The sequence below is a fragment of the Nomia melanderi genome, chromosome 5 (assembly GCF_051020985.1).
Source record: "Nomia melanderi isolate GNS246 chromosome 5, iyNomMela1, whole genome shotgun sequence".
Lineage (NCBI taxonomy): Eukaryota > Metazoa > Arthropoda > Insecta > Hymenoptera > Halictidae > Nomia > Nomia melanderi.
In genome coordinates, this window is record NC_135003.1 from 5,981,609 (window position 1) to 6,008,028 (window position 26,420).

At 30.0% G+C, this 26,420-nt stretch overlaps 3 protein-coding genes across 12 annotated transcripts in view; 1 reads left to right on the plus strand and 2 right to left on the minus strand.

Moving 5' to 3' along the window:
* The first annotated feature begins 642 nt into the window (after positions 1–642).
* Positions 643–26,353, plus strand: papi (tudor and KH domain containing protein papi). 2 transcript variants are annotated; one of them, XM_031985643.2, is made up of 9 exons: positions 643–1,194; positions 1,265–1,670; positions 1,760–1,966; positions 2,423–2,586; positions 2,911–3,134; positions 14,959–15,139; positions 16,904–17,143; positions 18,290–18,537; positions 26,045–26,353. In XM_031985643.2, exons 1-9 carry the CDS (start codon positions 1,099–1,101, stop codon positions 26,187–26,189), a joined length of 1,911 nt encoding a protein of 636 aa, XP_031841503.2. In that variant the 5' UTR covers positions 643–1,098; the 3' UTR covers positions 26,190–26,353. The 2 variants fall into 2 exon arrangements, with proteins under 2 accessions (XP_031841503.2, XP_031841504.2); XM_031985644.2 differs by lacking the exon at positions 26,045–26,353 and having other exon boundaries at positions 645–1,194; positions 18,290–25,083.
* LOC116430923 (TD and POZ domain-containing protein 2) lies at positions 3,318–12,378 on the minus strand. Of its 8 annotated transcripts, none has more exons than XM_031985649.2 (6): positions 12,122–12,378; positions 5,939–6,145; positions 4,951–5,249; positions 4,380–4,601; positions 3,726–3,873; positions 3,318–3,659 (listed from the first exon to the last, which is right to left on the minus strand). In XM_031985649.2, exons 2-6 carry the CDS (start codon positions 6,114–6,116, stop codon positions 3,391–3,393), a joined length of 1,116 nt encoding a protein of 371 aa, XP_031841509.1. In that variant the 5' UTR covers positions 6,117–6,145; positions 12,122–12,378; the 3' UTR covers positions 3,318–3,390. The 8 variants fall into 8 exon arrangements, with proteins under 8 accessions (XP_031841509.1, XP_031841506.2, XP_031841507.1 ...); XM_031985646.2 differs by lacking the exon at positions 12,122–12,378 and adding an exon at positions 11,635–12,114; XM_031985647.2 differs by lacking the exon at positions 12,122–12,378 and adding an exon at positions 11,470–11,628.
* LOC116430920 (uncharacterized) overlaps positions 25,175–26,420 on the minus strand; it is a 71,077-nt gene continuing 69,831 nt past the window's right edge. For both annotated transcript variants that reach the window (XR_012998582.1, XR_012998585.1), the window contains exon 10: positions 25,175–26,245. The gene's annotated coding sequence lies outside the window, so the exon portion shown is untranslated. The remainder of the gene's footprint in view (positions 26,246–26,420) is intronic.

Below are 26,420 nucleotides of genomic sequence, written 5' to 3' on the forward strand. Positions count from 1 at the left end.
AAAAAAACATAAAAAAAGCATAATTGTACAATGATAAGCTATGCGGTTGATTTCAATTGTAAATAACAGGAAGAATGAAGATAACACTAATAAATGTTTTTCTTATGTAAACCACATCCTGTTATAACTGTTACATATGCACTACATTTCCTGAGTAATTATTATCTTTCTTGGAGATAAATGATTTGAAGAAAACAACATGAACGTTCCTAATGTTATATTAAATATATAAAAACCGATAAAATATCACTATATTTTTAAATATTTCAGTATTCTACTAATTTTTATTATATTTTTAGTTTTGATATAAAGACGGAATTGTAATTTTAATGAAAACTTAAAAATTTCGAGATAAATTTTATGTCCACTGGAGAAAGTATATCAAATCCAATAATTTGTGATAGAGTAGTAACAAATATAATCAATTTTACTCATATGACCACTACTATTTTATTAATATTTTAGTAATATACTTTAAACAATTCTTATTCTCAAATAAATAATTATTTTGCCTATATTAGAAAATCATTAATCATATTTAATTTTCAATGTATATAATAAACATTTGAATAACTATTATGTTCTAATCTTAATGTTTACGTCAGAACCCCTTTTGGAGTATTGCCAACATAAAAAATAAGTTTATTGATATTTACAGTTGTATTTAAGGTTCATATAGATTATTTCATGATTTATATATTAGTTAAATTTTAATTTCATAAATAACTTATGTTTGCGTCTTATAATATTATTTATTTATAGTCTATAATTATATTTTCTTAACAAATTTTCAGCTTGATAGTTGGCAGAAATATGGTTTTAAAAATACAATTTCCGATCCGGACTTAAATACAATATTTGTAGTTGAACAGAATATTTGAATGAAAATCTATTAAAAATATCCTTAAAACAGTATCTAAATTATAGCAAATATTTTATTGTGTTACTTTTAATCAGTAGTTTAAATGTTTTAGTAGATACAATTCGAGGTTATGAAACATTCCAGCCATAACAAGCCTAAAGCATGTTCTACATTTAAATCGAAATTAACCCGTGCGAATAAAAATAAATAACTCGATTTAAACATTAATACATAAAATGAAGTGGTCGTCACCACGATTTACTTTACCAATTTTAATTGGCATTTCTCTAACGAGTGTTAGCATTGCTGTAATATATTTATTATTAAAGAAGGTAAATTAAAAAAATTTTTTATTCTTATATCAATTGACATATTATTTTTATCCATTATTCAATGTAATAGGATGAAGAAGATTCAACATCTAGGAGAAATCATATAGAAATTGCAAAAAGAATTTCAATAGAATGTAAAGTTCCTAGACAATTTGTACCTGCTGTTATTGGAAGAGGTGGTTCTGTAATAAAAGATGTACAAAATAAGTCAGGAACACAAATATTTTTTAAAGAAGATAATCTTGAATGCCCAGAACGTATTTGCATTATAAGAGGAACTTATGAGTGTACTCAATTGGCGCAAGAGATGATAAAGTCCATAATAGAAAATCAACCTGTTATTGAAACATATGAAATATACATTCCACAGAGGGCATGTGGAAGAATTATAGGAAGAGGTGGTGAATCTATACACCAAATTCAAATAACTTCTGGTGCAAAAGTTATGGTTGAAAGTGGTTATACTTATGTGCAAAGTATGTTATTGACACACGCAAAATAAATGAATTCTTGCTGTTGCATCTTACTTTTGAAAAATCTAATAACTTACACTAACATTTTATAGATGCTGAAAGACGTGTTATAATAAAAGGAACTGCTGAACAAATAGCTGCAGCTTTAACACAAATTGAAGAAAAAGTTCGAGAAGAATGTGCAGATGAAGAAAGTGCAAAAAGGAAATTATATGGAAAACTAGAAGCTTCTCCTGCAATAAAATTGCCTATTTATACGACTGAACGTCCACAATCTACTGAGTCCCTCTCATTACAAGGTCTGTGATATAGAATTTATTTAATACTTTAATGTTATTTATAGGAAAATTTATATTATAGGCATAATTTATAGGTAAAGACAAAAAATAGTAATTACATTATTGATAACAATAACAGTGATAAATTTTAGTAGTGTTCTAATTTTGTATTTATGAATTACTGTTTTTTTTTTTGTAACAATAGATGCAGATTTTAATACAAGTAATAAAAAAAGATTATATTTAAAAATTAATTATAGTAAATTAAAGTATCGTTTATTTTTATAAAACATTTTTATTCTATCTATAGTTGTACCAATTGCAAACTTCAAATATCTTTAGTTCATTTAAGCAAGTAACAGCATAATTTTAGAAATATAATTCTTTTAGAATTATTGTTGTTATGTTAATATATAGACTAATACGGTATTATTACTTTTAGATTACTTTTTAACAGTATGAAAGATCTGATTTCAGGTACTGAAGGTACAATGGAGGTATATGTCTCTGCAATGGAAAGTCCTAGTAAATTCTGGGTTCAAATTGTTGGTCGTGGAACTATAGCTTTAAATAAACTTGTGTCTGAAATGACTGCTTATTATAATGACGAACAAAATCATGAACTACATAAATTAAAAGATGTAAGTATATAAAAAATACATAAATTAGATCTTTTTACTGTTTTATATGATATTAAAAATTACTGTCAGAGTCACTGTTAGTTACTGTTTATTTTGGAGTATACGTTAGTCATTTATTATTTACATAAATAATATAAATAACAAGAATTATCCTACACTATGATATGTATATGATATGTAATTTTTAAGAGATCAATTTAGTACATAACATGTTAAGTGTAGTGATTATATATTTCACTATTATGCATAAACATCATAATTATAAGTAATAAAAGTTGATTATACATTTTAAATTATTATTAAAATTTGATTATTCCATTTCAGATAATACCTGGACAAATATGTGCAGCAAAATTTAGTTCTGATGAACAGTGGTACAGAGCTCAAATTATTTCTGCAGCAGTTGAAGATGGAAAATGTGAAGTCTATTTTATGGATTATGGAGATCATGATGTGGTTCCTTTTGACAATATATTGGAGATTCGAACAGACTTTCTAAGTTTACGCATGCAAGCAATGGAATGTTCTTTGAGTAATGTCAAACCAAGGTAAGTCTTAATACATTATGAAATAATTCTTTTCTAACTGTATTTCTGGTATTTCTTGTATAAATTTGGAAAATGAAACTTTTTTAAAACATCGTTTTTTATTAGAATATGATATTAATATATATTTTACAAAGAACAATCTTAATTAAAACATGCAGGTAATGAAACTTTATAATAACGTCATATATGTACAGTTTTTATTTAAAAATATAAAGTCATAAGTCATTATTTATACAAATTAGTAATATTCATAAAATTAATTACTTAATTCACTATCATCCATATTACTCGATCTTGAACTGCCAATACCAGCTTCACATACTTCATTGAACAATTCTGGATTTACATGTTCCATCATTTTCCACGCTAAACTTTTATTGAGCACAGTTACATTTTCTTCACAGTATGTTAAACTTGCTCTTTTAAGAGCACCACAATGAAATTCATCTGCAACTAAGAGTCTACTTGCTATATTTTCTGGATTTATTGTTTCAATAAGATTTCTTTCGCAAAGCTCTTTCAATCCTATGAAATAAACATGAATATTACTTGTAGTATATTTTAACTGAATCATTTATTTTTAAAAAATACCTTGTAGATAGAAACGCTCTGCTAGAGATAAAAGTTGGGGAGCCAAATTGTCTAAATTATCAACATGATCAGTATATATGTATCGTAATAATTCTTCTGTCACTTCTGTACTTAAATCCAACAATTCTAGCACAAACATATAGTGGTCCTAAAATATATATATCAGAATTAAAATATTTAAAGTAGCTTGGTTTGTTTATACACTTGATTATTTTTATAGTAGGATTAAATACTCACCCATCATGTTAATAAAATCAGACTCACATATTATTTATATTTATATATTAAAATACTTTTATACAAATGTGTACACCAGCATGCTTAGTATAATAAATTTATTAAAACAGATTTCACACAAATTAATGTTTACTCTACATATTAGTATACAGTAAAATAAAATAGATATTAATATTAGTCATTTTAAAAATACCACTAAGAAATGTCTTACAAAGAATATCACAAGACTGGTATATCCAATTTTAATTAAATCTTGCGTATAGATAAAGTAATGGAAGAAACATTATTTTTCATATAAAATGCAAAATTTCAGAAAATATTATTGTATTAATTTTTTAATATTATATCTTTAATTAGTGAACAACTAAAATCAACATTTAAATATGGTAGCAAACATTTGCTCTCTTTTTTGATCACCTTTTCTTCTTCCATGCCTTGCATATCCAGCACTTTTTCTTCAGTATTCACCTTCAAGGTCTCTTTCATTTGTGATCCTGCTAATGGTGAAATCATATCAGCTAGAACACTGCTGCGTGCAGCTATTATATTACTATGGACTGGAATTTCTGTGCTATTTAATCCTCCACAAAGTAATTTAGTGTCTGCTCCAAATGGGCGTTTCAGTAGTCTGGCCATATCCTGAGAAATATCAGTTTTGATAGTTTGGACTTCATAATTATTTTTTAGTGACTGAGTTTTGTTTAGCAAATGATAGATATTTGTTTCTTAAGAGAACTTCCAAAAATTTACTTCTTAAGGATACATGAGATGACATATTTATTGCAGCTAAATGTAATTTCATGATAAATCCATGTTATTTATATGTAACTATTTTTCGTACAATCATTAATATAATTTTAATTTTTAATTTATACTTGAAGTTACAATCTTAAAAAACAAAAGTTAAAGTAAAAATTTTAATGTATAAAAATTTCATAAACAAAAAAGCTCTATTATTATTCTAGAACTTTATTAGGAATATATTTACCTGCGACAAATTGTGTTTTTCATTTTCACACTGAATTATTTGTATTTTAACCATCAACAGAACTTCACCATTTTTCTTTATATGTCTGTCAACTATGGACAAGTCTTTATAACCCAAAGAAATTATATCAGTGCACGATTTCAATTCTAATATTGTCCTGTTCACATGACAATACTCCCAGTGTTTTAATTCAGCATTGAATATTCCAAATTGAAAACGTATCTTTGCTTGTTCTGCTTCATCTATATTGCAGCTCAACATGTTTAGACATAAGACTACAGGGTTTATGATTCTTTTGCCTGTTATCAAATAATGTAACATTCTTTCATTTAATTATTATAGACAGCTTAGTTAGTATAAGAAAATGATATTAACAACCCTACAAGTTTTGATGCTTTTGTACTACATACTTAGAAGTAACAGCTTCATTGAAATTTATATATTTTTTAATTAAATAAGTTCCATTACATTTAATTCACATTTGTTCTATGTAATGATAGTGGTATTTCTTCTATGTATTTTCAAAATTTAATCTTTAAGGTCATGTATCTGTTAGATAGAATTCTTTTCCTTATTATTAAAAATGTTCTTTTTTATACAAATATTTATACTTATTGTCAGTTGTAACAATTTTTAGAAGATCACATAGATCTTTATTATAAATATTATATATTACACCGTGGAGTATGTAATTTGAGTAAACGTAGTAGATTCATTTTTTAAAATTATGAATAGTAAATTAACTCAATGACAAATTATTTAACTGTGAAATTGTTAAATTAAAACAAGTAACAATAATTAACTAATACACAATGGAATGTTCAAATTTATATTTAAATTTATTATATTTTAATATTTTCCCTTAATAAAGAAAAGAAATATCGTTGCAATTCTCATATTTTTAAATTACTTCGTAAACAATATGAATTTGTACAAAATCGTAAATTTACTGATTATGATTTCTCAATTAAAAAACTGTTTTTCTTACCGTCAGGATCCTTCCAGAATCTGATGGACAAATTCCATGAACTATGAATGCCATTCACATTAGTTTGAAATGAGGAACTGTCTATTAAGCTCTTCTTTGAAATAGATTTCTTGTAGCGTGGAATAGGCCACGTGTATTTAAAGATTACATCCGAAATTGTTGGCACAAGTAGTTCCATTTAGGAATGTTTTGTGTAAACTTTTGAATCTATTGTAAACAGAAAAATAATCAGTTATATTTGGAGGTCATAAATACTAAAATATTTTTTTGTTCATTTCTGAAATATATATATTACTGACAGAATTTCAGAGACAGAAAATTATTTAAGGTAATGACAAAACTTCAGTTGTACGTACATTTCTTTTATTGTATTTATACAATTAAAAATATTATGAGTTTATAAGTTTTTGCATAATTATCGATATTGACAGTATTACAAGCGTTGATTAATAAAATATATTATTAAAATAAAGAATTGTAACTAAAAAAATAGTAGTATAAAATAAACTTGTTAAACTTATTTAACTTATTTTATGGAAACCCTCGAATAGAATTTATAACAGATATCGATTTAATTTTTTTTTATTTAAGTAATAATTGACAAGGATGTTTTCCGCATGATTTGAAGAGAGTAATCACGTTTGAAAGGTTTATAATACTATAAAAGAATTGCAATCTATTTTGAAAAATATAGTAGTAGTGTAGTAATTTATTAAATCACAATTTGATGGCCTGGTGAGTGAGTTTCCGTTAATTACTCAGTTTAACAATTTAGCTTAATAGTACATGTTGTAAAGTTATTATCATACTATAGCATTGCCATTACTACACTATTATTATACTACAATATTAGTTTGAAACATCGCGGCGTAATGCTTCGTTAATTTTATTTCCTCAGTTCCATAATTCATTTATCTAACGCTCGTTCAGTTTGACATCGTGGAACTACATAAGTAACTTTCATGGCGCAGTATAATCACAGCGTGCAGTCACGATAAAGCTTTAGCAAAAGTGCGCGAAACGCTTCGCCACTGTTAAACTCTCAGCGTTTCGCATGCACCGTCGAAAGGTTTACGAGGTAAACTGCAAGTTCAACGATTAGAAACATTTTTCGTATGGCGTGGTGCCAATCTTCGGTCCCAACTTATCTTCGTTCAACGAGAATTTCTCAGCATTCTATAAAATCACGTTTTATTCCACTGCAACTTGGCAGTGAAATCAAAATAAACGTATGACATCGTGTAATAGTCTGAAGTCTAATTTTATGAAATTATCGAATCTTGTGAAAAATTCTGTTGTATCGAATTACAGATACATCGAAACTACGTAAAATAGCCTTAAACAATTAAATAAGAGTACTTTAAAAGGTACTTTAACCCTTTGCACCCGATTTATCTTCAATGTTGTTGGGTGTAAACTTTTATTTATTTTTAGGGAAATGAATTAAAGTAATTTACAGCGGTAGAATTCAATGTTTTATATTTATTTTATTTATTATTATTATAACAAGATTTAATATTTATAATATTTTAAAGTGTGATACTTTTTAAAGTATAACAAATTTATATTGTCATCTCCAGCATAACATATGAGTGCAAAGGGTTAAAAGAGTACTAATAAAACGGCAGAGGGACAAGAGTTATCTTTCTAGTTTACATTTCTATAGTTCTAATTGACAATATTGATTGATGAAATATCAGGAATTAGGAAATAAAACCAACAGAAAATCGGTTGAGAGAAAATGAAAACTGATCGATCGGCTGAATTCCTCAGTCTAGCCATTGATCCCCTAGCACAAGGATGGCGAACCACTGACCCGCGGTTTACAAAGTGACCCATCACTCACATTTTAGTGACCCACTTCACTTTTAGATACATTATACTCAATAATGCCCAGTTATGCTACTGTAAAAAGAGCTTTTAGGCACTTTTTACAGTACCATAACTGGACATTATAAATTATGTTTAATTAGCACTCGGCAACTTATAGCAGTGATGACAGTTTAAGAATTTTTCGGCTAGATCTAGCCATTTTGACTAATTTTTAGCCAATTTGGCTGTTTTTATTTTTTATAATATTCTTCTTATTATATAAATTTATTATAAAATGTATATTTGATAACATCGTTGAAAACTACGAATCATGAGCCTCGGATTAACATATTTGCATCATTAAACGGAATACTTTGCATGCAATAACTATTGCTTATCACTAAGAGCGGAATATTTCGCACACAATTATTTTTAATTGTTTGTGTTACTCGGCTACTTGCAATCGAAAGCTTGAAAGACTTTAAGTTGAGCATCTCAGGTTTATGAAGTAAGCTTCGTATTTAGAGCGAAGATGTAAATGGGTTAAAACATTAGCAGATAAGGTACAACAGCAAGTTTCTCATTAATATAATATGGCAATTAAATTTATGATCCACTTCTTTTCTTCTAAATTGAGGTATCAAAAATGACCCGATCAATTGAGAAGGTTCGCCATCTCTGTCCTAGCAGCATACACTAACGCGAACATTCATCGATGTCCGGCTAAAGCTATGAATTACGCAAAGATTGAGACATCCTCGCGATCCAGCGAATGAACAGAATTGGAATAGATTCCTCGGTGGGCAACCAGTCGAATGTGAATTTAATCAATCTGACCGAATACCGGGACTCCTCGCATCGCGTGCCGCCGAACAGCTAATCGTAGGTGCAAGTAATGCACACACGATGGTTTTTGAATTGGAGTTACCGCGGTGCCTACGGTCGTCGGTTACACGCGACACGACGGCTTTCGAGGGCAAATTAGAGGAATAGCTCGTTGCCAGAAATCCGCAGACCACTTGAAAGCACTGTTTCCTTTGCACACACGCCGTCATGCTTTTATCGACGCGCATTGTGAAAAGTAGCACGTTTCATTTGTCTTAGGAAGACTAACACTTTGCTCATTCTGACCACGAAAACCCGTATGTTTCGACTAGTGATCTCGAAACGTGGAACGTTTTCGTTTATCCCGAAGGATAACGTGTTATTCTTTTCTGAGACGGAAAATGGTACATTTCAATGTTCCATTTTCATTACATTTCAATATATTTCAATTTTTCAAATTTTAATTGAAGTTGAAAGCTACGTTACAAACGCTGCAGATGAATTCATTGAACTTTGTTTCTTTATTGGGCAAGTAAAGTAAAATAAAAATTAAAAATTGGGTTTTACCAATAAAACTGTTAAATTAATCTAATGTTTATTACTCATTCGTATAAAGAATAAGGTGATTACAGTATTTTAAATTTCAGTATCCTCCAATTCTATTGTTTAACTTTAGGACATTAAATAATGTAAATTTAACGTTATGGCTTTTCCATATGAATAATTGTGAAAGAAAATTCGGATATAATTAGTCAATTATGTTGAAGTTGTGACAAGCGAAAGAGAAATAGGAAAATGTGAATAGGATCTTAGTAGATATTTAAAATAGTCAACTCCAGGAAAAAATCGATGAAACTAGTTATTTATAACAAACTGACTGTGCAATAATGATAATGGTGGACATTAACGATAAACGAATTAATGTGACGTCATAAATACTTTCAGTGATATATGCTCCATGTGACTTATTATAGATGGCAATTTTGTTATAAGAAACTCAAGCGAAAAAGTAACAGCAAATGTTAAGATCATTAATAAATTAAGATATATTACTTTTGTTTAAATTAACATTACAGTATTGTGATATGATGTATTGTGATATTGAAAAAAGTAATAAGTTTCAGTAGGTAAATATTGTTCAGATATATGAAAATTTTGATTTACTTTAAAAATTAATTTCGTCTAAATAGTGTCACGCATGTTATAAAAAAAATAATGATCAAGCTGTGGAAATTAAATAGTAATTTAAGTCCAATTTTATATGTGAAATTAAAAGAAAAATATTTTTTGTAGTTATGTTAAAGTAGATATGATTATATCTTAATCTCTTAAGTTCCTTTAATAGTAAACCGCATTTCCATGAAATCAATGCTACACGAAGTTTTAGTTAGTTGATACAATCATTCGATCCAATAGAATTGCTGAAGTTTCATCACGTGTAAGTGAATCTATGAAAATTGTTTGTGACAATAAGAACTACGGCCGGCAATTTAAGACAGAATTAACAAATTGGGTAATCACGTTAAACGATTCTTAATTGAGGACGGCCACGATCTCAAGGACTATCTCCGTTATCGATACGAGACCGTTCAAAATGCATGAATAATGGAATAACTTTCATTTATAACCAGGTAGTTATATTTGTTATTAAATCCAAATTGTAACGCTTAATATTTATATATTTTTCTTTTGCATTACATTGTAATGCTTTCCATTCGTTGTACAGTGTTAACCATAACTGATGACGTAAATTGAAGGGTGCAAATTTTACGTAAGGAAATGATTAAAAAAAGGGAAAGCAAGATTTTATTGCAATATTTCTGAAAACATTCATATTAATTATAAGAACTTAGAATGATATTATTAAATATATTAATATAGGATATTAATTATTATAATTACATAAAATATTTGTAACAGGAAAAACATTTTCTTTCACACATATCTACGAATTAACAATAAAGTTAACGTAACAATAACTTCGAAGTTGGACTGACAATGAAACATACGGGGTAGTAATTTTCGTTTGAAATATTTGTTTACGTACGAACTATTTTGCCTTGTGATAGTTTGCCAAACAGTAAGCTGAATAAATTGAAGCTGACGGAAATCTTCCGATTCTTAGAACATATACATATTACATCTATTATTACAAAACATTTCAAATTAAAATATGTAATGTACAAGTAGAATTGACTGACAAAAAAGAAATTTAAAAAAAGCTTGTATCTATTTTTATTTCTTATTTATACTCAGAAATATTAATTAGTAAATATATAAAGTGAATTTTTAAAAAATTTGAACCTTTAATTCAGAATTCTCTTTCCTTAATTGACTCACAACTCAATATATAAAATTATACGGTCTTTATTTTTTAAACACATCAAAGTTTCACACTGAAACAGTTGAAATGAAATAGTTTCTTGCCATCCGATGCTCGCAACATGTCTCCAATCGTTCATAAGATTCCATTTAACAATAAATGTACCATGATCGGTCAAATGCAGTTTCAAAATATGATTCTAAATTCTGCGTTTCCCTTCATTCACTTAACTTTATGTCAATGCCTATATTGTCGGATTAATCGGTTTTTCAATCTTTGTCTACCGTTTCACTTGTTTACTTTTATTTTATAACCAATTATTTGACTGGTTACAGTAGGAATTGGCACATTTAGTGTTAACCCCTTGCCCTATCATTTATTTTTCAATTGTGATCGACACAACAACTTTGCCAGTAATACTTTATTGAAAAAAAAATAAAAATTCTATGCACATATTATGTTTACGTTTGCCTTAGAATATAGTAATTGGCAACAGAAGGATAATATATCATTTGAATTCAAAGGAATCGAGTAATATTTATGTTTCTTGAATTCTATTTAAAATATTTACCGAATCTCACGCGTTATTAAGGCAAGGGGTTAAGAAACCAACGCGAAACTCCACAGTACAATGGTACACGATCCAACGGTCCTCTTTAACACTCGGAATCCCACTTGACACTGTTACGTTCTCAGATTAAACACACTCGGTGTCACGTAATAAATACCTACTTACGTGAAAGTGACACACGCATCTATTCCGACGTTCATTAACGTCGACTGGAACGAGCAAGAAGTTCTCAGAAATTGATATTTCGCTCGTTGCTTGGATTCGAAGTGTCACACACTGAATAAAATGATCTTAGCATAAACTCGTTGCTTCGAACTTCGAAATTCGCACACAAAATGCGGAATCCTTGACTCTCCTTTCGATCGTTGCGACGATGAAGTTGATTTTTCCACTTCACGTTTAAACGAAAGAAACGTAAAATTCGATTTAAGCTTACTAATTTTTATTCCAATTATTCGTTTTAGTAAATGCTGTTATATAATGTTAGAAGTGTAGATGTCTGTGAAACAGAGATTATGCTATCGGGCTCTATTTCTTTTCCCTTAACGAGAATATTGTTCGGCTTGAGGACCGTGAAACGACTGAGACCCTCAGTCCATTAAACGAGGGCCTACGTTCGTCACCCACATCATCTTCTCGCACGTGTACTTACACTTGTGTTGCGCCGTTTATAAATGGAACAAGACGTCCTGAAAGTGCTTAAACCTTTGCAAATGGGGGTGCTTCACGCACACCGCCTTTGTTCCGTGTGGCGATGGTGGCTCAGCTACCCTTCAATGTAACTTGAATCTCGGTTGCGAAATAGGGTTAATGGTAATTGCGTCAAACTTGTGTTTTGCACGTTGAAAATAAAGAAATTCTCACTTTAATTGTTCTATAGATCCGAGATCATTCGAGGGATTCTATTCTCTGCGAATAATGTTTGATAAGAGCTTAGTAAAGACTTTCATGTTTTAGTTAGTAACAAGATAAGAATAGATTTGAATGAAAGAATTTTTGAGGAATGGGACAATAGATTTTATGATAATAAGTTTCTTTTATTTGATTCTTAGGTAGCGTTCAAGTAAATAATTGGACTGGTGTAGTAAAGGTGGTACGCTGAAAAAAATGAAATAAGTTCCAAAAATTAAATGTCATTCAATTATTTTAGGCTTTCAATTATGTCTAATACTACTTTTCTATTACTAATTTTTATGTTTTGAAATAAAGGTGGATGTAGATGAATTGGGAATTTCTCTTTAATAATTTATCAGAAAACAAAGAATAACTAATAATTTGTCAGAAAACAGTGACAAAATTGTCCTAGCGAGCGTTGTTATGAAAGAAATCGTAGGACAAGGGGTTAATACGAAAGTCTGGTAAATGAACCGTGTTTCTTTTCTCATTTCTAACGCAGAATGAAAATACATTCTTTTCAGTGTGTTCTTTACTTTTAGAAAAAACAAAATTTCTAAGTACTCTCTTATTCACGAAACTCCCGTCAGTATTGTGATTTCTTGTTTGCAGTATTTTTTATGATTAAACTACTGATTCTTATGCATCCGTGTAATAATACATAAATTTCTTAAATATAAGAAAACATATTAAAACACATTAATAATATGTTTATATTACTCTTGTCACGAGGAACGTTTTGAACAGTGAAGGAAATTTCTATCTTAATCAAATTTTTCGATAATAATCAGTAGAAATGGAAATTTACATGAAGCAGATTATATAAGTTAAAGTTATGATTGTTATTTAGAAGCTCAAACAATAGGCGTGTTATTGTTGAAATCTGTATATACGTGTAAATAACGTTTTGTACTACTCACCTTTATTAACGACACACACTCGCATAAATGTTTACACGGTTTATTTGTTCCCATTCTGGCTCGTGCGTCTAGTTAATGTATCATCTACATTTAGCTCACGTGGAAAATCACCAACATTGTAGATACGTAGAGTGTGCAAATTTTCGCGATTAGATACATGAAGTTGGTTATTATGGAATGAATTTAGTCGAAGCGTTTGAACTAAATAAAAAATTTACCAAATTAAAACCATGTGAAAGAGTTCTTTTTAGACCAGTCTTTTCAGCAAAGACGATGGAACTAACAAAATTGAGGGAGAAAAAGTAATAAACATCGCTATCGAGATAAATATTTAATTTAAATAAATTTAATTTACACAAATTCACTTTTACGAACTTTGTTAAATGTTAGTAATATTTATTGTAGGTGCACACTATATTAATTAATCACAGTATTAATTGAGAAAAAGTATTGTATCAACACGTTTCAACACGTTCAAGTCTTTCCACTAAATTATTGATTTTAGGTATTTGTAATATATACATTTTTATAAAATTTATAAAATGCTAAATTATTGTGTCTCATTTTCAGTGGAATATTATCATATTACGTTAACTGGAAATTTCATTATTCTATTTTTTCAGTGAACGTTTTTTTAAATAGCCCTGAATAGTGATAGAACGATACGTATTTAATCTGTCATTGCATTTTATATTTGGTCACAAAAATCATTTGAACGATATGATTTTGCATTTCCATTCTCATAATAAATTTCTTTACAACTTATATACACATTATTTTGTTCTGTACTTAATATAATTTTCTTTAGCCCAATGTAACGTTCATGTAATTTTTAAATATATAATTAACCTTCGACTATACTATTGATCTAATATATTCAGTGTTTATTGTGCGTTAAGTTTTGGAGATGAAATAACATTTTTGGCCACAAGATTCTTCTCTTGTTGCCAATTAACCGACATAGTTATGATGCTACGCTTCATGTACTTTCGTGATTTGTGATTTTACTCTTGCCAATAGTAAATCGAAAAGATCTTATAGAAAAATATCTTCTGTGTCTCTGGTTCTGTTGGATGAAACTGTAAACACGATCTTCACAGTAAATGTTTAAAGTACATATCTATGTATAGCGTACGGGAATGCTTGAAAACACTATGAAATTAATGCTTTAATTAAGAATATCAAGATTTCTGCTTTATTTAGAAAGATAATACTTAATTTTCATTTTTCAAATTTCATTCCCCAAGATATTAAAAATTATTATAGATTTGAATTCGATAAAATTCAAGGATATTCCTTATACGAATTGATTATGCATATTATCGTTTCCTAAATAATGCAATTACTTACTTGTCAATATAGCAGTCACTTCGAATCCTAAAAGCAGTTAACACTTTGAATTCGTTCATATTAAATAGTCAATCCCCTCACTTATTTGTAAAATATCAAATTCTTTAATCCATTCATTATATTTCATTTTTTAAAACTAAATTTCATTGAGTCATATCATCACTATAAGGAAAAATGTAGGAATACCTTGTATGCACAGTTCTATTCAAATGAACCTCACGTTTCATTGCTTACTATTGTCATTTTTCGTAATTATTACAGCACAACATTTCATTTGTTATAACAATTTGGTGTTTATGTTGGTCTATTTTTTCTTTTAATTCAGGGAGGACGAATGGAGCGCTGAAGCTTGCGACAGATTCGCCGAGCTTACTTGGCTAGCTCAATGGAGAGTCCTCCTGGCTAAAATTGAAGGGTCCAAAGATCGGACTCGCAGCTATGGCGCGTCCCACCGTGAAGGATCTCCGATTCCTTGCGTTGACCTTTTTGATAAAAATGAAGATAAGGTAAGTTTGAGAAATAAAAACTAAGATTAACACTTTTTACATAAAGTCGCATTATAAATTTCAATTTTTATGCTCCGAAGGCAGAGCATTTAGTGTCTACCTCTAAGAAATAATTTTATTAACTAAATGTTGTTGACTAAATAATAAATTAATGTCAAATAAGTATCTTTATTGTAAACAAAATTGTTTCATTAATTATAAGTAAAATGTAAGTAATATTTCTTTTTAAACAATTTGGTATAATTTTAATACTGATATAATTATTATCATCATTTGTCTTTTGATGACAACTCGCATTTCCCAGACTTTTTATTACATTTTTTACATATATACCCTTTCATCAAACTGCAAGTGATTGTAATTGTACTCAATTAATTTTTCTTTTTCTTTCGTATTGTTTCACTTTCACATTGACAATCAGTATTCAAATCGTACTAAAATGAAGTAACACATATACAGTGAAGAACATAAAGAAACTGATAAACCTAGAAAACATGGCATATTGGGGAAAAAGTATCATTCTTTTGATGGGATTAAATAGTGGTTTCAATGTTTCTCCTTGTACAAGTACAGTGGTGCTCGCTTAGTGGTCGCAAGTCGGTATTCTCTTGCGACCATTATCTGCAAAGATAAGGTTCGAGGAATTAACGACTCTTTTCTCCTTCTAGCTCGCTCGATTCTGAATGGGTTAGGAGGTAAAGTGAGAAGCATTGAATACGAGTGAAATACGAATGCTGCAGTTAACGGGACAAAAATTACTGCTACTGTACTCTGTGTATAAAACTTTAAACGTGTTTTTTTCGGGTGGACTTAAAAGATTAGACTAATTGATTTGACATTGTAGATGTTGCTTTTTAGTGAGATTCAGGACCTGCTAACAGAAATTTTCTTTTTAATGCAAATTTTCTGTTTCGATTATAACAGAAGATAGTGGGGTAGATATTTCCGAACAATTAGATAAAAATTTATTATTTTTTTTGACCCGTTAATAATACTATGATGTACAGAAATATAAAGTGTAATGTTTCACAATGTTTCAAATGATTATAATGTAGTAAGACGCAGTGTGATTGTGAAGATTTGTTTTGTTCGTATCTTGTTTGCATTCTTAAACAGATTAATTTTAATAGTTTGAACAATGTTTTCATGTAGCCTTCAACAGTACAGACATTAAGGTGTTCTTATTTATGTGTGCCATTCTACACACATGATACGTCCCAAATTTGTTTTTGAGAAAACTGTTAGGACGTTTACGCCTAAATGCAATCATTTATGTGTAGTGCCAACTTTTGAGTTTTATTTTTCATATACTAACCGTTTTAAAACGTACACTAAAAATCCGAGTTACGATGCGGTGTTACGTGACATTAATAATCATGATTTTTTATACAATGACGACATAAATTGTGATTTATTGTCACACGAAAGTATACTTTTCAAAGTAGATCAGAGACCGTAAACTGTCGAAGAAAATAAAAGAATAAGAACGCATCTTTAACATTGGAACTATAAACTGTCAAAAGTGACTCATTCATAAATTCTTTTTTCGCAATTTTTCGACAGTTGTTTCCTTGAAAAATTACTAAATTGAGTTGGTTTCGTAACAAGCGGAGTAAAATATGAGGAAATCGAAATCTCAGTACATACACTCTTGTAATTTTTATAAAAAAAAAGAAAGAACAAAGTCAGTTTGACTGCTCGATAGTTCTAGTGTCAATGAATTTCTTATTGCTTTTACAAAATTATTTCTTGGTATTTGTATAGGAAATCAACGTTGCTGAAGAGTTAATAAAGGAAGGCTTCGCGGAACCGGAAGATCCATTAATATCGACTATTGCCTCTGCCGCGTTTAGTCCCAGGTCTATCTCTCCAGCGGAGAAGAGAACTTTGAGGACTAAAACCCCGACACCCACTCCATCTAAATTGAAAACACACCCTAATTTCGTTGATCTAGTAGATGTTACGACTTCCTTGACTAATGAAATTGACTTGACCACACCGAAGGTAAGTGTCTTTTTCTTACCGGGATATATTTGAACATTTTTTATATAAAAGTTATTTATTGACTCTTTAGTTTTTAAGTCGAAGATCTCTCGTAGCAATAGAATGAACTAATTTTTCAATACTTTTAGTTGAAAATTATTCATTTTTAACTAGAAAATTATTTACTTATAACATTAGTAACTTATAAAACTATTAACCAGAAACGAATATATAGTTACTTCATAACTAGTTTAGAATTTTGACGGTTTCATTCGACCACTATGCTTTATACTTAGCATTCTTTGCATAGTTTTATAATACTCTTTCATTTTTTAATGTAATTTCTTTTCCTTGTATTTTGTACGTTATTAAGTATGTATATGAAATGGTGATCGATCTGTCCATTTTCACAGCATTTGTCCAGGTCGACGTATATCGTTGATACGTGCATTCTTTTTATTACTTTTCTTTGTTGTAAGACACTACACATGTTGTACGAAACAAATCACAGATTGATGTATAATATAACATCGAATACGGGCTATGACTTAGAAATAGATGAATATTTGGCGATGTGAAACAGTTACAGATGCGATCGTTTCATGTTTCCATTTTTAACCACGTAATAACAAAAATAAAAATAAATAATTAGAAAAAACAAATAAATAAACTTAACTTGATTCTACCACTTTGGTTCCGTAGTTTGTTATCTCAGGCTCCGATCACTGTAGTCCCTGAGTTTTGAAAAAGATGGATATTTTTGTCGAGTACATAAATTAGATATTGGTCATCCCTAAAAGGGAAGTAGTGTAATGATAGAGGAAAAGGCGAAGGTTTGGAATGTGACTTCGAAGGAATTAACTCCGATCAGTCACAGAGCGAATTGAAAACGGGGATATGGTGGGAATGACGATGACACAATTTTGAAGGGGTCCCTAATGTTGCAATTATCCAATATTCACTGTAAATCGTTATAAAACTCTCGTTCTCGCTCAATAGTTCTCGGTTTTCCGCTTTCTGATAGAACGGTACACCAAAAGGAGGACTGCAAAGAGTAAAACGAAATTGGACATGGAAAGTTAGTGACACGCTCGGCTGCGGTTAACCGTTAAATCTGCGGATACATGGGGATCTCGTGTTTGCAGTATCTGTATTAATTTCTTGCAGAAGCCCGCCGCTCGGATCGAGGAAATCGATCTCGTGACACCGGTGAAGGATGAAACGGCTCGTTTCATCGACAACGAGAAGAAAGTCCCGCGGGAGGACGGTAGCGGCGACTACCTGCGTAACGGAAGCAGTGGCCATCGATACGACAGACCTCATGCTTCCGGCTTCAAATTCAACAGAACGCAGCGTATCGCTCCTGCCGGATACGAGAGCGATCTCTCCAACGACTCGGACGAATTAGAACTGGGGTGAATCCATTTTCTTCAAGCACTTTTCTAACTGTTGCTCCCCTGTCGACGTAGAGAGCAATTCTGCTGGTGTCTACAAGATCGTGTCTTACTTTCTTCCACTCGGAGCTTCCTGTTCTTGCCTTTCCACGATATTTTTCAATATGTACTTCTAGGTAAATATTGAATAGGTACTTAATTGTGCATAATTGTTAGGCATTCGTGATGTCATGGATAATTATTGCAATGTTCCTAAGAGTGGCCTAATTTGAATACTGTATCAAAAAGTGCCATAAATCTGTGATTCGGACTAGATTATGATTACAAACAGATTGAGTATTTTATTTAGTTTAGTGGCCTGTTTCATATCAACGGAGGTGTTACTTTTGAAAACGTGGACATTGTTTCTTGTCTAGCATTGCAATTTAGTTGGAAGTTTTATTTGATTTCTGTTGTTGTGAAGTAATCTATAGAAATGTTAGTTATGTTGAATACAAGTTTTGTTCTTTGTATATAAGAGTATATTATTCGACCGTGGGCAAGTGTATCTTGTAGACATCACTGAAGGAACTGTTTATTAGTTTTACCAATGCTCGCAAGTATTTGGCCGTTCATTTAGAAAATGTCTTTCGTTTAACTTCTTCATTTGCGTTAGATCATAGCTTTTCTTTTATGTTAATTAAGAGGTTAAATGAAGTCAAGTAGTCGTAACGATTAGTTTCAAAAATCTTTCGTTGAACGAAATGATGTAAGCACTGCAACCATATCATCTGATTCATTTTTAATGACTACAGCGGGTAATGACTTCACGTGCGTGAAGTTACAAGTAGTTAGCGAGGGCAATTGGAAACAAATATTTACTTTCAAAGACAAAAAAGTTTTTATTTCTTTTGTTAGTTTTTTTCTGGTTAATTTGAATACAGGTTTAAACAAACTTAATTTATACGTGAGATTGAAATTTATTTTCGAGTGTAATACCATTTATTTCAGCATACTTACATAAAGTTAACTTTATGATACAATAGTGTACAAAAGTTCTCAACACATTCTTAATTTTTAATGTAAATATTAAATATTTAAATATTACACGTATACTATTTAAAGCTATAAAAACTGAAGTATGGTAAGAAGGAAATGAGACGTGCATTTGAATAAGTTCGTAAAAACGTACAATATTTACCGAATAAAATTTATTTTTTAATACAGAAAAATCTGAAGAAAAATATTATTTTTATAAGAAACCACAAAAAAGACAGTACAAAGTACACTGTGCTAAAGCCACTACTTCATTATTTAATTATACATAAATACTATGCACTGTACCTGATTGCATATTTCTTATATGCAACATCGTAGAAGTTTAATATTTACTAATTAATTAATTTTGTTTTCAATAAATAACGTAGACTTCTATTTCTGTGACAATATGTGATATTATTCGGTTGATAGTTAACAAATATAATAAACTATATTATTTAAATACGTAATTAAATACACTTTACTTGGGTACTTAATTTACTACATAATTCCAAAGGAACAACCATATTGCAGGATATATCTATTTATATACAAAAAGATAATTCTATTGAAGTGGATCTCATGACATTCTAGATCATTATTACATTCAAATATTTAACCCAAAACACTTTGTCTCGAATATATAATGTAAATACTAAAATTTTTATATTTTTATAGAGAAAGTGAACTAAATATTTTGTATTAACTTTTAATGAAATTTTAAGTCTTCCGTTACCTTATCGTACAGTATTGGTTTAACTTGACAGTACTTTAAATTTCTTCGTTAAAAAAAAACATTTAAATAATAATGATCTGAATACAAAATCCTATAAAAATATTTATAAATTTAGTATAAATATTTCTTTAACGGACTCGATGTTTTTTTCTTACCATACTTCAATTGTACGTCACCTAAAATTTATCTTACGGCTATAAAGAGTTCTTGTACGCTATTGTATACCAATAATTTATACAAGAGAACAATTGCATCACCGTATAATATTTATCTACGTTCTATGAATAATTTTAATTAATACACACATTTTCCATTTATAATAAGTTGCACACACGGAATCAGGAAAATGTGACAATTGCTTTACGTGAATCGACAGAATGTACATGAAACGTAGAAACTCATTAATGAAGTGAATCAAAATAATAATGAACTAAAAACACAAATCAAATAAGAAAGTCAAAAACCGATTAGCGATCGCTGTGGCCTAATTTTGTCTTCACCGTTTATTTGTATTAAAGATAGATGTCATCACGATAACGATATGCCGGTTTGTCACGCGATCAAGCTCCCATTGTTCTTTTATGTTTCGTGTAGGAATGCATGTGCCTGCGATAAATCTAACCGTAATTTTGAACTTTAAATTGCTTCATTACAAAACTCAGGTGACATGTATTACTTCATTTCTCTTTTCTTGTGACTCAGTAGTGCAAACAATTAATTACAGTTTCATAGATTATGAATTCAAAAGTGAAACGAATAAAATCAATTTCCGTAAGAAAATATTTTTTTGCGAGACACGTGGCCATGAATAGGGGTGCACGTTAAAAAACAGCGAAAACGTAAAGAAATGGTATCAATTATGTGAAAGCTACAAAAAACGGAACCCCTTGCCCTATGATTTATTTCTTAACTATGATCGATACAACTACTTTATCGTTAACAATTTATTAAGAAAAGAGAAAAATTTGATGCTTACTTTATGTCTACGTTTACTCCAAGGGTTAACGATGGATAATAACGAAGAGAAATAAATAACACTTAGATTTCTCAAATTCAGTTTAAATATTGTAAGTTAAGGGGTTGAATTTAAATTAATTTATAAATTTTTATTTAAAAACGTGAGTCACTTTATGAGAAAAGTATAACTTTCAGTACCACAGAACGTGTTAATCGAGCACATTACTTCAAAAATAGTATATTCTTACGATGATGAGGTTTGTCTTTAACATAAGTGAACAACAGTTGCTATAGCTAACGACTTTATTTATCTAAACGCTTTACCTACAGTTTAGTCAACTTTAATAATATTATACATTGTCGTTCAACCTTTTGAGCAACTTCTACTGCTTGCAAGGAAAAAATCATTCTCTTAATAAAGCAACATATTTTTAACAATTACTTTCGATCTGCGATAGTTTTTTAAGTATATTGAATACTGGAAACACGTATTAACTTTTAAAGGATATTTTTATTTCGAAAAATTGGTAGATGAAAAGGATTGTCAAATATTTCCGTTGAAATCTCCTACAATCTATAAAGTTTAAACAAACTCAGCACATTCGGTAAGAAGAAATTTTAATTAATGCCATAAGAATTTTTCTCCTTGTTAGATAGATGAAGTGTCTCCTTTAAACGAACGCGTTTTGTAAAATGTATTACACACTAAAAATACATCGTTTAAATGTGACATGGAATGGATTCTCGAAATGATTGAACGTCAGTAAGCACCTACACACGTATTGTAACGAGTTATAATCTGCTTGAGAGAACGATACAGTTATTATTAGACTGCGGATTTTTATTAAATTCCAAATTTTTAAGAATATTATTAGAAAAATCAAATTGCAGTAGAAAATAATTTCTTTAACACTACTTTAGAACTATCGCATCCGCCAAACTAACGGGTTTTCTTATTTCACAATTATTGATACCTTAAAAGTGTTAAATATGCGAAATGATTTTAAAAATAAATATCTTCACTTGAACATGTAAAAATAAAAAAAAATATATTGTTACAGTTTTTATAAGGATTAAATGTTAATCATATTAAACGTTCGGTGGCTGTAATGTTAAGAAAACGTAAAAAGTTATGTTTTATACATTTTTTCGCACCGTGTACATTGTATGCAATTTTGCACATTTAAATTTCATATACATGCATAAGAATCCGCAGTCTAATTATTATATATCCAGGTGTCATATATCCCGTATATATAAATTACGTGTAGTCGGAAATTTGTGCCGCTTCAAGAAGGGAGCGATTAAATGATCGTTTGCAAGGTTGAACAGTTTCTACCATTATCCAAACTCAATCACGTTTTATTGCGTATTTCTATAATCAACAGTTTTCAATAAGCGTGTGATAAATTTGTTCACAGAAGATTGCTAATATTATAAACAAAAATAGACTACGGATTTTATGCGTTTTTGATATACAGTTACTCACAAAAGCATCCACCCATCTACTTGTACAATATATTACATATATTTAACGAATATTAGAATCATCAGGTATAACTCATATTGTCGTAAACATTGATTCATGCACATTAACACTGGGTTTATGGAACGCGTCAATTTGACGCATATTGAATTTTACAAACATCATTTAGTAAATATTTCTTTCGATTTTGATTGATGCAACAATACAAATGAGTATTCTAATTGTCTAATCATTATACCTCTAATTTCCGAAATCTAAACGAACGAATATACCATTTTTTAAGACCAGTAGAAAAATTGTACAATATATGCCCTTAAACCTAGTGTTAAGTCTGACTAATTCAATTAAGTCATTATACACAGTTTATTTAAAAAAGGCATCATTTAATCCATTATATCGTACATATGGATGGATGGATACATTCGTGAGTACCTGTATGTAAGCGTACAAAATATATGTGGTTGTCGTGTTAATACTAAATTATATACTTTCTCCCTATGATTATCGTAAAGTAATGTACAGAAAATGATATTTTGATTAAAATCTATACTTTATTAACACTAAACGTACCGACACTTTATATACCCCTATTAATATTTATTAACCAGTCAAATAACTGGTTATAAAATAAAGGTAAGCAAGTTAAATTATCAGTTTTTCTTAGTGGAAATAAAAACAAAAGGAAAGACAAGATTGAAAATCTGATGAATGGAACAATACAAGAATTAATATAAAGTTAAATATATGAAAGAAAATGCAGAATTTTAAATCAAATTTTAAAACCGATCATTTGACTGGTCGTGGTGCGTTTAGTCTTAATGAATAATGTACTGTACTAAACTGTTCTACATTTTTGTGCATTGATGCAGTCATTAAGTAAAACTACATTTTTCCATGTGCAACCGTACAATTTTCTAAATGCCTTAAATAGGAAGACTTGTCCTTGAAACGCTTATTAAATTGCTCCCTATCTGAACATCGTAGCGCTACATTTCAGCCATGTATTATTTTCTGTAGAATACGTATGTATGTACGCTAAAACATGCTCAACATTGAATGGAACATGTGTGCCTTACGCTACTTCGTATTAGATTACCCTAAGCACTGTGTAAAACGCAGCTATCATATGTGGATGAGAATTTGGTCGACTACCAATTTAAATCGACACAGGGGCAAGAGACATCGTTCACTTATGATGCTCAATTGAATAGTTATAAAAATCATAACAAAGAACACAACCGAACCAAAATTCAATAAAATGAGGTACGACGATATGACATTGACGTAAAACTTTTCGTTTTCGTCTAATGTGTTGAAAATCATAGCAGTATAAATAGTAAAATGTTCTTAGAAATCAGATGAGTTTTTTCTTTTTGAAACTGATGATCTTTGCTTTTGTTAGTTCAACTTTTATGAAATATGGTATTTCATAATTGAATTAGACTCTAAATACTATATCATTAACAAAGAGAATATTTTTTAAGTTTTCAGTAACTGAGGCCAAACATGTTTTGGCTCCTGAAATTATTATACAACATGTTCAGAAGCTATAAAAAGAAAGGCTTTCTGATCTAGGAAAAACGAAGAAACCAGTAAATCCTTTAATAACTAAAAAGAATATTATTTATTCCATAAAAAATTACAAAATTCAGGAAATATCAAAAAATCGACTTAACCCCATTGTCCTCTGAGCGATTCATTTGTTTCCCTATTATTTCGGATAATCAATGTTTTACCGTATGTATGTAGTTTAGCATAGAAACAAGTGGTATCATGGAATGTAAGAGTTGATTGATTGCAACATGCCCCAACGTGTGTAAAGGGTTGAAGGGATTAGGTGCAGCAAGTAAACGATTCTCTTTGCCTTTGTGCCGGTTTAGCTCGAAGGTAGTCGATCAACTTTCCATCTGCGTGTAATACACATATTTAAGACGTAAGAGTTTAAGAAAAACAAAAGAGAACCGTACAGATGTATATTTTTATAAAATAAACAATCGATTATATCGGGTTACCCAATGAGAGGCAACGATTTGTTACCCAACGGAGAGGAAAATCAGAGGTTTTATCCTGCAACGTTTATACTTACTGTTGTTTTGTAGTCCAGAGTTTTATTTTCCAAAGGTTCAATCATCGACGATGATCTTTGTTCGTTGAACGTTCGTAACGGATGAAAATGACCGTGAAATGATGCTGTATTACGTATTTACACGCTTCGTTGTAAGGGAACATTTTTATTAAAAGGGAAGGTTGGCGAGAAAGTATTAATATCTCCAGGAATCATAGATAATAGTAATAATAAAGACTTTATTGTACTGATAATGTGATGATAATAATAATAATAATGATAATAATGACATATTTATTTACAGTATATTATACGCACAAAATTATTTACAAAAACCAAGTCTCTTTTTATGTTTAGCAAGAAAACCAAAACTTACAGTAGATAAAATATTTCTCAAAGAAGGTAGGAGGTTTAGTCGATTCTTATTCGGATTAATAAAATTTATCGATAGATTGAGAATGTTCGAATAAATGTATTTCGCGGATTAACTCTTTATAATATCGAGTCGTATTCGTGGTTAAGATTTCAAATTGCATCCAATAATCGTGGATATTATTCCATGTTATTAGCTCAAAACGAAGTACAATATTTTTATCATTAATCCTTCATCCTTTCGAGTAAACGCAGATTTACAATGAATTTAAGGTCCCTTTTCCTCGTATTAGACTATTAACGGTGAAACAGCTCTAACGAAATTACATAGTAAACAAAACTTCATTACATAGTACACAAAGTGAAAGTAGAATTGAATGAATATTCTATGCAACTCCAGTTTCACTAAAACCTACGCATTTACTTCAGAACAAATGCATAAAATCAACAATTTGTTAACAATTCCATAAGACAACCCACGGTTGAATTTTGTATACAAATAATATACCTGCTACAAAACTTTATTTAGTGGTATATATTTGTATAATATAATTGCATCATGAAATAAATGGTAATTTATACGCTATGTAGAACATAATGGCAACTTCCACTAACGTTTTCAACAACAATAACACTTTCTCGCTAACCCTACTCGGAAGTGTGAATGGTACCTTGTCAACAGAATCGCAAATAGGTATCGCCACGATGAAACCAAGGTTCTATGCCGGACAAAGAAATGTATAATAACGGAAATCAGATATTTATTCCTGGAAATAAATTGTTCTCTCTCTCAACTATTCGTCTGTTAGCCGCTAACGGGACCCTAAATCATCATTTCCTTTCACCTTATCCATCCTTCCCGCTGCTTTCTTGGATTACGGCATTCCAATACAAGGCGAACGATTTTTCGGAGCTTCTTGTCAACGGGTAAAAGTCGGAACCGACCGGACGACCGCAAAAAAGAGAGGACAAAGCCCTCCCAGACGTGGAGAAGGAGGAAGGAGCGATATCGGAAGCTGTTGCGCTGGAACGGTGAGTAAAGAACCTTTAACCATCTGACGAACGATCAGATTCTATTGACTGACCTACGTTCCTCCTGGAATGTAATTATTTAGGTCGGTATTAGTGATATTATTGATAATATTAAATGAACCGGCGCTTTAGCTACCGATCACATTTTTGCGAAAGAAGAATGGGCGATTATTAATTTAATAATACAGAGACAATGCACAAAATATTTATAGTACATAACATTTAAATTATTTATTTAT